The 12,334-nt window shown below is 40.4% G+C and overlaps 1 protein-coding gene across 8 annotated transcripts in view; it reads left to right on the top strand.

Moving 5' to 3' along the window:
- Window positions 1-12,334, top strand: part of TPGS2 (tubulin polyglutamylase complex subunit 2) — a 53,544-nt gene that overhangs the window by 709 nt on the left and 40,501 nt on the right. For 7 of the 8 annotated variants that reach the window (XM_024235705.3, XM_054537487.2, XM_024235707.3 and 4 more), the window contains 1 exon segment: window positions 9,056-9,135. In XM_024235705.3, coding sequence (XP_024091473.1) covers window positions 9,056-9,135 — 80 coding nt within the window. 8 annotated transcript variants of the gene reach the window in all.

Raw genomic sequence — 12,334 nt, 5'->3', positions numbered from 1 at the left:
GGGGGAAGTAATGCACCCGACCTCCCAGGGCGACAACTACTTCGGGTCTGAAAGGAATCCAACCTTGCACCACCGAATGACTCAGAGTTTTTCTTTTATCGAACATTTCTTTGTTTGCTTATTTGTTTGTTTTTTGAGACAGAGTTTTGCTCTTGTTGCCCAGGCTGGAGTGCAGTGGCGCGATCTCGGCTCACTGCAACCTGCGCCTCCTGGGTTCAAGCAATTCTCCTGCCTCGCCCAGCTATTTTTTTTTTGTATTTTTAGTAGAGACAGGGTTCCACCTGTTGGCCAGGCTGATATCGAACTCCTGACCTCAGGTGATCCACCGGCCTCGACCTCCTAAAGTGCTGGAATTACAGGCGTGAGCCCCCGCGCCTGGCCTATCAAGCGTTTCTTTAGTACTCACCACTATGTTAGACGTGAGGTTAAAAATATGAAAAAGACACAGTTCTGTGAAAAAATAAACAAATGAGGTCCCTAGGAGTGTGAAAAGAGGTCAGTAATCTACTGTTACTCAGAGATATCACAGAGGAGGGGACTGATCTTATCAGGGAAGTTAAAGAACATGTCACAGAGGAGATGATGCTAGATTTTGAAAGACATATGGGAGTTAGCCAGAAAACTAAGGAGGAGAAAGGTCTTTTAAGAAGGCTGAAAACATGCTTCAGTGCCTTCCCAATTATAATAAAATCCAAATGTCTGTACCATGACCCACAAGTCCCTGTATGATCTGATCTCATCTCTTTCTGACTTTGTTTCCACTCTTTTGCCCACATGGCCTTCTAGCTGTACCTTAAACACACTAAGCGGATTCCTGCTTCAGGGCTTTTGCAATTTGCTAGTCCTTGCACCTGGAATTATCTTTCTCTGAATGTCTCGCTTTTTCAGGTCATTCAGATCTTTGATCAAATGTCATTACTTCAGAGAAACCTTCCCTGAATATAGTTCGAATAACCGCCGTCTTTCTTGCTCTCTCTTTCCTTACCCTGCTTTTTCTTTTATCCTTATAGCACTTTCACTACTTGAAATTATGTATTTGTTTGGTTGATTTTTTAAATTTGTGTCTCTTTTAATAGAAGTCCAAGACCAAGTGTGATTTAGGAATGAGTGGTTTTAACATATGAAAATCAATTAATAGCTGGGCATGGTGGCCCATGTCTTTAGTTCCAGCTACTGAGGAGGCTGCGGTGGGAGGGTCATTGGAGCCCAGTTCAAGCCCAGCTGGACAACATAGCAAGACCCTGTCACTAAAAAAAAAAGAAACTTAAAAAAAATCAATTAATACAATACAACTTACTAATAGAATAAGACAAAAACTGCATAATCATCTTAATAAAAAAAAGCATTTGACAAAATCTAACATCCTTTCTTGATTAAAAAAAAAACTCAACAAACTAGAAATAGGATAGGATAGAGATAGAATTTCCTCAACCTGATAAAGGACATCTATGAAAAACCCACATCTAACATCATATGTAATGGTGAAAGACTGGCAGCTTTCCCCTTAAAATCAGGAACAAAAATTGTACTAGGGTTGCCCAAGATCACACCAGATTCAATGCTTTGACGCAAGGATTACAGGACTCAGGAGATAGTCCTACTCATGGCTATGATTCATTACAACAAAAGGATTTTGGCAGCCCGATTGGCAGACCTTTCTGAGGATTATTGTCTCGGGCCTGCTATGTTCACTCTTTTCTGCATGGCAAGAATTCCACTTTTATCACTTCTCTTCAACATTGTACTGGAGTTTCTAGCTAGGGCAATTAGGCAAGAAAATGAAATAAAGACATCCAATTGAAAAGGAAGAAGTTAAACTATCTGTTTGCAGGTGACATGATCTTGTATATAAAAAATCCTAAGGAATACACACACACACACACACACACAAAAGCCTATACACCAGCAATGAACAATCCAAAAATAAAACTAAGAGAACAGTTCAATTTACAATAGTATCGAAAAGAATAAAATGTAGCTGGCACAGTGGCTCGCACCTGTAATCCCAACACTGGGAGGCCAAGGTGAGAGGATTGCTTGAGACCAGGAGTTGCAGACCAGCCTGGGCAACATAGTCTTTATGAAATATTTTAAAATTAGCCATGTGTGGTGGTGCATGCCTTAGTCCTCGCTACTCAGGAGGCTGAGATAGGAGGACTGCTTGAGCCCAGGAGTTTGAGGCTACAGTGACCTATGATCACACCACAGCACTCCAGCCCAGACGACAAGAGTGAGACCCTATCTCAAAAAAATAAAAGAATAAAATAGGAATAAATTAGCACAAAATGTCCATGACTTACGTACTGAAAATTACATAAGAATATGGAAAGAAATTAAAGAAGACCAAAATAAATGAGAAGACATACCATGTTTATGGATTGGAAGAGTTAATATTGTTAAAATCTGTTACTCCCCAAATTGATCTACAAATCTCAGATCTATAGTTCCCATCAAAATCTCAACTGTCTCTTTTGTAGAAATCAAGAAGCTGATTTAATCCTAAAATATAGAAATGCAAGAGACCCAGAGTAGCCAAGATAAACTTTTCTTTCCGAAACGGGAAAAAAGTTCCTCTTACTCACATTTCCCTATACTATATTTGAGATGATGGAAAAGTTCTGGTGATGGTTGTACAACAGTGTGAATGTACTTTATGCCACTTAACTGTACACTTAAAATTGACTAAAATGATGGTTTTATGTTATGTGTGTTTTAATACAATTTTAAAAATTTAAAGCCACAGTTGTCTTCAGAGTGGTAGTGGCATAAAAATAGAAATCTACATCAATGAAATAAGATTGAGAGTCCAAAAATAAACATCATATTTATGATTCATTGACTTTTTTGTTTTTTTTTTTTTGAGACAGAGTCTCGCTCTGTCGCCCAGGCTGGAGTGCAGTGGCACAATCTCCACTCGCTGCAAGCTCCGCCTCCCGGGTTCTAGCCATTCTCCTGCCTCATCCTCCCGAGCAGCTGGGACTCCAGGCGCCCACCACCACGCCCAGCTAATTTTTTGTATTTTTAGTAGAGACGGGGTTTCACCATGTTAGCCAGGATGGTCTCGATCTCCTGACCTCATGATCTGCCCGCCTCGGCCTCCCAAAGTGCTGGGATTACAGGTGTGAGCCACCGCGCCCGGCCTGATTCATTGATTTTTGACAAGTATGTTAAGACTTCTCAATGGGAAAAAATAGTTTTTCAACAAATGGTTCTGGATTTCCACATGTAAAATAATGAAATTGGACCTCCACCTCAAATTATATACAAAAATTAACTCCAAAAGTATCTTAGACCTAAATGTAAGAGCCAAAACCATAAGACTCTTGGAAGAAAACAGGCTTTAGGTTCCTTTTTTAAGTGACCTTGAATTAGGCACTGGATTCTTACATATCACAAAAGCATAAGCGACAAAAGAAAAATAGATAAATTGGGCTTAATCAAAATTTAAAATATTTGTGCTTTTAAGGATACAGTCAAGAAAGTGACAAAACAATTCAAAAAATAGGAGAGGATATTTGTAAATCATATATATGAAAAGGAACTTACAGATCTGCAAAGAACTCTTACAACTCAATAAAAGACAAGTAATTCAGTTTTAAAGGATCAGGGTAGACATTTCTCCAAAGATACACAAATGGCCAGTGAGCACACATAAAGATGATTATCACCATTAGCCATTAGGGAAATACAAATTAAAACCATAGTGAGATTTCACTTCACACCCACTAGGATGGCTATAGTCAAAAAGACAGATACAGCAATTGTTGGTGAGGATATGAAGGTATCATACACTGCTGGTGGGGATGTAAAATGTAAAATGGTACAGCAGCTTTGAAAACTAGTCTGGCACTTCCTTAAAAGATTGGAGTTACCGTATGGCCCAGCAATTCCATTTCTGGATTCCCTTTCTGGATTTCATTTCTCCAAGATAAATGAAAATATATTTACATGAAAACACTTGCATACAAATGTTCATAGCTGCATTATTCATAATTGTCAAAAGTGAAAACAAGCCAACATCCATCAATTGATGAATGTGATATATAAAATGTGATATATCCATATAACAAAAAAAAATTCATCCATAAAAAGGAATGAAGTACTGATCCTACAACATGGATGATCTTGAAATGAAAGTGAGAGAAGCCAGTTGCAAAAGCCACATGTATGATTCCATTTATATGAAATGTCCAGAATAGACCAGTCTGTAGAAACTGAAAGTAGATTAGTGGTTGCCAGAGGCTGGTAGGAGAGGGGACTGCTAATATAATAGGTATGGGTTTCTTTTGGGGGAAAGGATGCATAACTCTGAATATAAAAATCACTTTATAAAGAAGAATTATGTTATGCGAATTATGTCTCAGTAAAGCTATTTTAAAAAAAGGAATTCTAAACAAGGTACTATTAGAATTCCTCCTCTAATCCACAGGACTGTGAAGATGATGAGATACCACACCTCGATTAATGTTACATTAAATGGCAAAAGCAAGATTATCCAGGTAGGCCCAATCTAATCGCATAAGCCCTTTAAAACAAGCTGTTAACAGGGAGGTCAAAGAGATTTGAGGTAGGAAAAGAATTTGTTATGCTGTTGCTGACTTGAAGATGCATGGGACCTTTTAACAAGGAATGTAGGTGGCCTCTGCAAGCTGAGAGTGGCCCCAGCTGACAGCAAGCAAGGAAATGGAAGCTTCAGTCCTGCAACCAAAAGGAATTGAATTCTGTCAATAACAGGAATGAGTTTCCAAGATGACCCCAAGCTCCAGATGAAAATAGAACAGCTAAAATACCTGTCAGCACACCTGGTGTAAGGAAAGACCAGTGATTTCAGCTTAAGTAGAGAAGCCAGTCATGCCGTGCCAGGCTTGTGAGCTACAGAACCATGACTTAATAATAGGATGTTGTTTAAAGCTGCTAATTCATGGTAATTTATTACTCAGCAATATAAAACATTCCCCCAAATGTTTGAAAGAAAAGAGCAAACGCTATGCACGTCAAAAAGAAAAACAAGTGTAATATAGCACATGTAATTATGGACTATTATGATAGAGTTTAGACCAAACATGTCTGTCATAACAATAAATATAAATGGTCATGGCTGGGCACTGCAGCTCATGCCTGTAATCACAGTGCTTTGGGAGGCCAAGGTGGAAAGATCACTTGAGGCCAGGAGTTCAAGACAAGCCTGGGCAACATAGTGAGACCCCTGTCTCTACAAAAAAAAATTTTTAATTAGCCCAGTGTGGTGGTGTGCACCTGTAGTCCCAGCTACTTGGGAGGCTAAGGTGGGAGGATCACTTGAGCCCAGAAGTTCGAGGCTGAAGTGAGCTATGATTACACCACTGCACTCCAGCCTGGGTGACAGCAAGACCCTGTCTCTTAAGTGTATACATATAGGTTTATGTCACCTATTAATAGAAAAAGATTTAAACCTGACTCCCAAAACCCAGTTATTTGCTGTTTTCAAAAACATACCTAAATCAAACTAAATCAAATGTTAAATATAAAAAGATGGATGCATGTTTCTGGGATCCCACAACCACCCACACTTTTAGATCCACCAGATCCGCTGCAAGGACTCACAGGACTCAGAAACAGTTTTAGTCCCAAGTATAATTTATTACATTGATTAGCAGGAGGAAAAGACATAGTTAGAATCTAGAGGAATCCATGCACAGGCTTCTGAAGTGTTCCCTCTTGTCAGTGGTCACATAGAATACACTTCTTCCTTAAATGGTGAAATTCAACAATATATTTGCAGTGTTTCTTCCCCGGAAAGCCTGTTTAAGCCTCAACTTCCAGGGGTTTATTGAATGCTGGTCACGTTGGCCAAACAACCAGTCACAGCTCTCAGAATTTCAGCCTTCCAGAAGGATAGCTGCGGAATCAAAAATTGTTACTGCTTTTGCTGTCGCTGCCACCACTACAACTTCCAACCCTCTGAGACCAAAACACCTGTGAAACTATGCTTGCGAGAAGACCTGGTCTCTGCATTTGTTCTCTTCCTCATCTGCTGATTCCCTTCTTCCAGGCTTTATGAAAGTATGTTTCCATCCAGGCATCCCAGTCACCAGAGGGAGTCTAACTGCACTGGAATCTAGGAAATGAGGTCTTTAGCTAACCAGTCTAAAATAAAGGAAAGCACACCAGTGGGGAACAGGAGGAGGTGTTAATTGAGCCGGTCTGCAGTAACTGCCACATCATCCTTCAATGCCCAGATCAGCTGTATGCAGTTTCTGATGTTTTCTATCACTTATTCAGTCTTTGTCAACCTCCCTCTGCCTTCAACTTCTGTGGCCCTGACAGTCAATATCACCTAGTTTAACACATAATTACATATTATCTCGAGTTTTCACTTTTGTTTCATGTTTGTCTTATTTATCTAACTAAGCAATAAGTTTCTTGAAACAGTGTCTCCTACTTAAATTCCTAATCTCTGGCATTAATTTCCCAAAGCTTAGGACATAGCAGGTCCTCATTAAATACCTCAGAGAGACTATTTTTTACTAGAAAATATATTCCAGTTATCAATCACTGGATAACAAATCATCTCAAAACATAGTTTGCTTGAAACAACAATTAACTCTCTCTCCCAGTTCTCTGGATTGACTGGACCAGCTGAGGTAGTTCCCATTTGAGGTCTCTCAAGTGGTCGCAGTTAGATAGCAGCTGGGACTGGAATCATCAAATGGCTTCTGCACTCTAATGTCTGCCCCGCTCAGTACTTCTCAGTATGCCCTCTCTCTCCAAAATAGTAGCTTGGATTTAGTATGTGATGGCTCAGGAATCAAAGAAAGGCAAAGGGAGACTGCCAGTTCTCTTAAATTTTAAGTCCAAAACTGGTACACCATTTCTTCACAATATTTTGTAGGGCAAGGCACTCACAGGCCAACTCCAAACTCAAGAAGTTGGAGAAATAGACTCACCTCTCAATGAGAAGTGCTATGGTCATGCAGGGAAGGAAGGAATTGATAGCACCCACCTTTGGAGTAAGCTACCACAGAGAGTTTTAATCCACGGCATATCACACAGTTACTTAGAGTGGACTGTGCTGAGTCTAAAGATGTGAATTTCATCTCTCTTACTCTGCCATGCAGGTTATTCCAGCCAGGTGGCTGACAAATGCTTGTCATTAGTCACAAAGGCAGGACAGGGAGAATGGCTATGCCTATTCAGATATTGCTTGTCATATATGGCATCTTGATAGGCCAAGGACAATGTATAATTTATATTGCTTTATAAACATCTGCAAAATGTTTTTAGTTATCTCACCAAAATGATAGGCTACTAAGACAACGTGATAAAAATAGCATTAGGTTTGGTGTCCACAGCTTTGGTCAGAGATTTCATTTTATGAATTACTTAACATCTTTGAACCTCGGTTTCCTTATCTTTAAAACGAGGGTAAGGATACCTGCTTCACAAGATTGCTGAAAGATTAAATGGGATAATTTATGCCCATTTCCTGTAACAGAGCATTATACAAATGGAATTTATTGCATGCCCTTCTCTTCCATATCCCCAACACCTCCTCCTCACCAGTTCTGAAGTACTATGTCGGATATAGGAGTCTCTACAATGGATACTTCCTAAGCAACTTATTATCTGAAAGTTATTAAAGTCAACATGTTGGCCAATTACCTTGCCATGAGAGTATTCCAAGCTTAAGTATGACATGACCCCATCTGCAGTAGCATCACAGTAGTTTTGTCTGAACCTATAACCCTTCCATGTGGGCCTGTTATAAACAGTAAATAATTGTATGTGTCCTCTTTCAAACCTAAGGTCTATTTTTACTTACTGAAAGTAAAGGGAAGTGAAGACCCATCTAAGGTCATACAACTAATAAATGTATAAAGCAAGACTAGAATAGGTAGAGTCTAGAATTCTTAGTTCCTATATTGGGCTATTGCTGCATCCCAAGATTTGAGTTTCTGGCAACTTGGAGGAAATTTTATAATGCATAAAAAGGGCACTGGCTTAATTATAGGATCAGTGAACCACATAAAATGATTAGAAGTTTCTGCCATAGTCCTAGAGATTTTAAAAACTCAAGCTACCCTCCTGTGTCAGTCTCCCAAGTAGCGGGGACTACATGTATGCACTGCCATACCTAGCTACATGTTGTTCTTTTTATGAGGGCACCAATCATTGGACTTGGGGTCGCTCTACTTCAGTATGACCTCATCTAAACTAATTATGTCTGCAGTAACTCTATTTCCAAATAAGGTCATATTCTGAGGTACTGGGGGTTAGGACTTCAATATCTTTTTTTTGTGGGGGTGGGGACAGAATTCAAGTCATAACAGCTTTTATGACAAATTTTAAGTCTTGGATTAAGGACTTCAGAATCTTGAGTCTGCATGGCCACAGACAAGTGGAGAATGTTGGAGGAGGTATTGAACTCTGTAGTATTCCCAGGTGGCTTCTGCTCTCCCTCAGAGTGAATGATAGAACACAGCTCCACAAAGAGAAGCAGACCAGATTATTTGGAGACCTTTTCCTGCTTCAAGGATTTAGAAATATGACTTACTTTTTTCTTAGTATATTTTTGGATGGAATCTATTTTTTATGTTAACCCAGCTTTGAAATCCTAGACCTCATAGAGTAGAAGGTTATGTTCAAGATGAGTTTTATTTAGAAGAAAAGTTAATAAGCAAGTTTTATGTCTTATAAAAGTTAATGGGTTGCTATTCTTTATTTCTTTTCACTTTATCCTGAGTATATAGATTTAGCTCACTGAGAATTTCAGTGTGAAATCACTAGGAATCTACAATCTCTGCTTTTTGTTCAATAAGATTAATGACTGAGCAATGACAGTATAGAGCACAGTCTGTGGATATCCTTTCTATCAGATAGACTACATTGTCCTAGGTTATGGGACCATGCCTTTCAGAGGCCAACCAGTTCTCTGCTTTCATTACAGGGGTAATAAGTGTTCATGAGAAGGACTAGATGTTCTTAAGAGCAGTCATCAACAGTTAGTCAACAACTAGCATAGAAATGTATGACAGCAGACCAATTGCAACTCTACAGACTCTTTTTTCTCCTCCAGAATCTTCCCCAGGTGTGACAGAGGTGACCATCATAGAAAAGCCTCCTGCTGAACGTCATATGATTTCTTCCTGGGAACAAGTAAGTGTTGCCATGTGAAGTCTTTACCTCCCAACAAAGAGAGGTCAATGTAAATGTCCATGAGAAGGAAAGATTAGGGGAGGAAGAATATTTACTCAGACCACAGCTGCTTTCAAGGTAGAGTTTACCTTTTCTATGTTCCTGTTCAGCCCACTTAATAGTTCCTTTCATTCTATGCCACTTATCCAGCATGGAGTGTTTCCCCTGAGCCCCACTCTCCTACAGAAGCAGTGGACATTCAAAGTTGTATACAACAAAGCTAAAAATCAATTAAAGAAAAAAAAGGATATGTGTTAATAAGTGTCGTGCTGTCCAGAACATGATTCAGTGTTGCACATAACTACTAAGCAGATTAAAAGCTAATGCTTTCCAACTTTCTTCTGAACTTCAATTCATTTATTCAATAAAAGTTTTAAGCTTCTACAATGGGCCAGACATTGTGCTTGGTGTTGCGCCCTGGGGAATAAATGGTAATTTTTTTTTTTTTTTTGAGACAGAGTCTTGCTCTGTCTCCCAGATTAAATGGTAATTTTTTAAAAGGCACTGTTTTTGCCTCTTGATCTTACTGCCTAAGACATAGTATAGATTGTTATGAATGTAATTACAAACTGGCCTGAGTACTGTGAAAGAGAGGGAAAGGGAGCATTGTCTGGAGAACTGCCCTAGTCTAGAGGTTGAGAAAAGTTTTCCCAAAGAAGCAATAAGAAATTGTTAACCAGGTAGATGGGATCTAGGAAGATAGGACTTTCAACCTCTATGAAGCCTTCAAGATGGGAAGGATTACATTGTTCTGAGATCACAAAGAAGGAGCACAGGAGAGCAAGGGAGAGAGAGCTCAGCAAGGACCAGGACATCCAGGGCTTCATAGGTCTTCAGCAGTTTGCTCTTTATCTTGGAAGCAAAGGGGAGTCATTGAAATGTTTTAAGTAGGGAACTATGAAGTTAGATTTATACTTTGAAAGGACCACGGTGGCTGTAGAGTAACAAATGGATTTGACTGGGGCAAGTGGCAAGAAATTGCCCTTCCATTTAATAAGTACCTGCTAACACTTACCCCGTAAGTCATTCCATACTAAATGAATAATAACCCTGCAAGGTGGGTATTGGTATCTCCATTTTATAGATGAAGAAACAGAGGCTGAAAGAGTTTAAAGAATTTGGCCGGCACAGTGGCTCATGCTTGTAATCCCAGTGTTTTGGAAGGCCAGGGCAGAGGATTGCTTGAGGCCAGGAGTTTGAGACAAGCCTGGACAACATGGCAATACTCCAGCTCTACAGAACAATAATGTTAATTAGCCAGGTATGGTAGCACACACCTGTACTCCCAGCTATTGGGGAGGCTGGGGTGGGAGGATCCTGTGACCCCAGGAGGTTGAGGCTGCAGTGAGCTATGATCACACCACCACACTCTAGCCTGAGCAACAGGGCAAGACCTTGTTTCGTTTAAAAAACAAAAAAAAAAAGAAAGAAAGAAAAATTTGTTCTAAGTCACATAGCTACCAAGTGGCAGAGCCTGAATTTGAACTTACAGTTGCCTGCCTCTAAGAATATGTCCTTTCTGCTCTGCCAGGCTGCCCCTCTGACAGAGGACAACACCATGGGAGTCTTGCCCTCAACAGGCAAGCAGTCCTGCCAGCCCGACTCCCCTCCCTGGGCTGAGCCAGCAGCAGCTTTTCTGGCAGCTCAGTAACTGGGAGTTGATCCAGGACCTCAGCTCAGCAGCATCCCAACTCTTCTCACTCAGCCCCCACCTCCATTTCCACTCACAGCCCATCATAGGAAAAGGAAATTCCAGAACAGTGTCTATGAAACTCTTATTGGCTGATCCTGTCAACACCTGTTCCTGGTACTTCTGTGACTATGCCATCCTGGCCTCATTGATGTTGTTTTGTTTGTTATGAATAACAGTAAGAGAAAAGATATGATGGAGGACATTTCTCTTGATTCTTTTTGGGCTTAGGTCAGCCCTTTAGGTATTAGTAGAACTGCCAGGCCGGCATGGTGGCTCATGCCTGTAATCCCAGCACTTCAGGAAGCTGAGGCAGGCAGATCACGAGGTCAGGAGTTTGAGACCAGCCTGGCCAATATGGTCTCGAACTAAAAATACAAAAATTAGCCGGGTGTGGTGGTGCACACCTGTAGTCCCAGCTACTTGGGAGGTTGAGGCAGAAGAATCGCTTGAACCTGGGAGGCGGAGGTTGTAGTGAACTGAGATCGCACAACTGCACTCCAGCCTGGGCGACAGAGCAAGACTCTGTCCCCACTCCCACCCCCCCGCCCCGCCCCCCACAAAAAAAAAAGAACTGCCTCAGGGCTCTTTTGTGAGAGTCAGATCCTGGTGTTTTCCTGTCTGCTGAGGACCTGGATTGGAAGGTGAGAGGACAGGAATGCCTTGTCTAGGGTGGAACACTATTATGTTGCTTTGGAATAAAGTGACTTCTGAGGCATATTCTTCCTTGTGTCTTGTACCATACAGTCCTTAGAGCTCTTTAAGGAGAAGACTTTACCCATTTATCCCAGTTTTACTTATACTGTAGTTTCTTCATTTGGAGCTGCCTTCCATAGCTGTGTTTCAGGGATAGAGTCTGCAGGGGATCTCTTGGGATCCAATCTGCCTCCTGGACAATGCAACTTTATTAGGTTCCCTTTTAGCTTAGACTGACACTTAGGGAAATGCAGTTGTAGTGCTAGATAAATAGCCATCAGAGGTCTAAAAGGATTAAGGGGTAAGCATGAGAGAAAGAGATTTTTAACTAACTGAGACAGTTAATGGAACATTTTCTTCAGACATATTCAATTGGGAGAATACTTGTGAAGGTACCTAAAATAATCAGATACATAGATTTGGAATTTTCCTTTGAGTTCTTTAGTTAAAATATCTCAGATCTAAGTTCAAATATGCCAAATCTAATATACAAACAAGCTAGGTGTGGTGGTGCACACCTGTAGTCCCAGCTACTTGAGAGGCCAAAGTGGGAGGATTGCTTGAGGCCAGGAGTTCAAGAACAGCCTGGGCAACATAATGAGACAACTCCTCAACCCCTGTCTCTTAAAAAATAAGTAATAAAAATTTTAAAAATAAGATACTAAAAGTATTAGGATCAGTAATGTAAAAACGTTTCTTTCACCTGAATTTGGCATGTCTGGGCTTGTAAAGGCCTGGGATGCTTGGAAGATAAGATAGCCTTTGGGGTGTGTA

The sequence above is a fragment of the Pongo abelii genome, chromosome 17, assembly GCF_028885655.2.
Source record: "Pongo abelii isolate AG06213 chromosome 17, NHGRI_mPonAbe1-v2.0_pri, whole genome shotgun sequence".
Taxonomy (NCBI): Eukaryota; Metazoa; Chordata; class Mammalia; order Primates; family Hominidae; genus Pongo; species Pongo abelii.
This window is presented reverse-complemented; position numbering and strand designations above follow the sequence as displayed.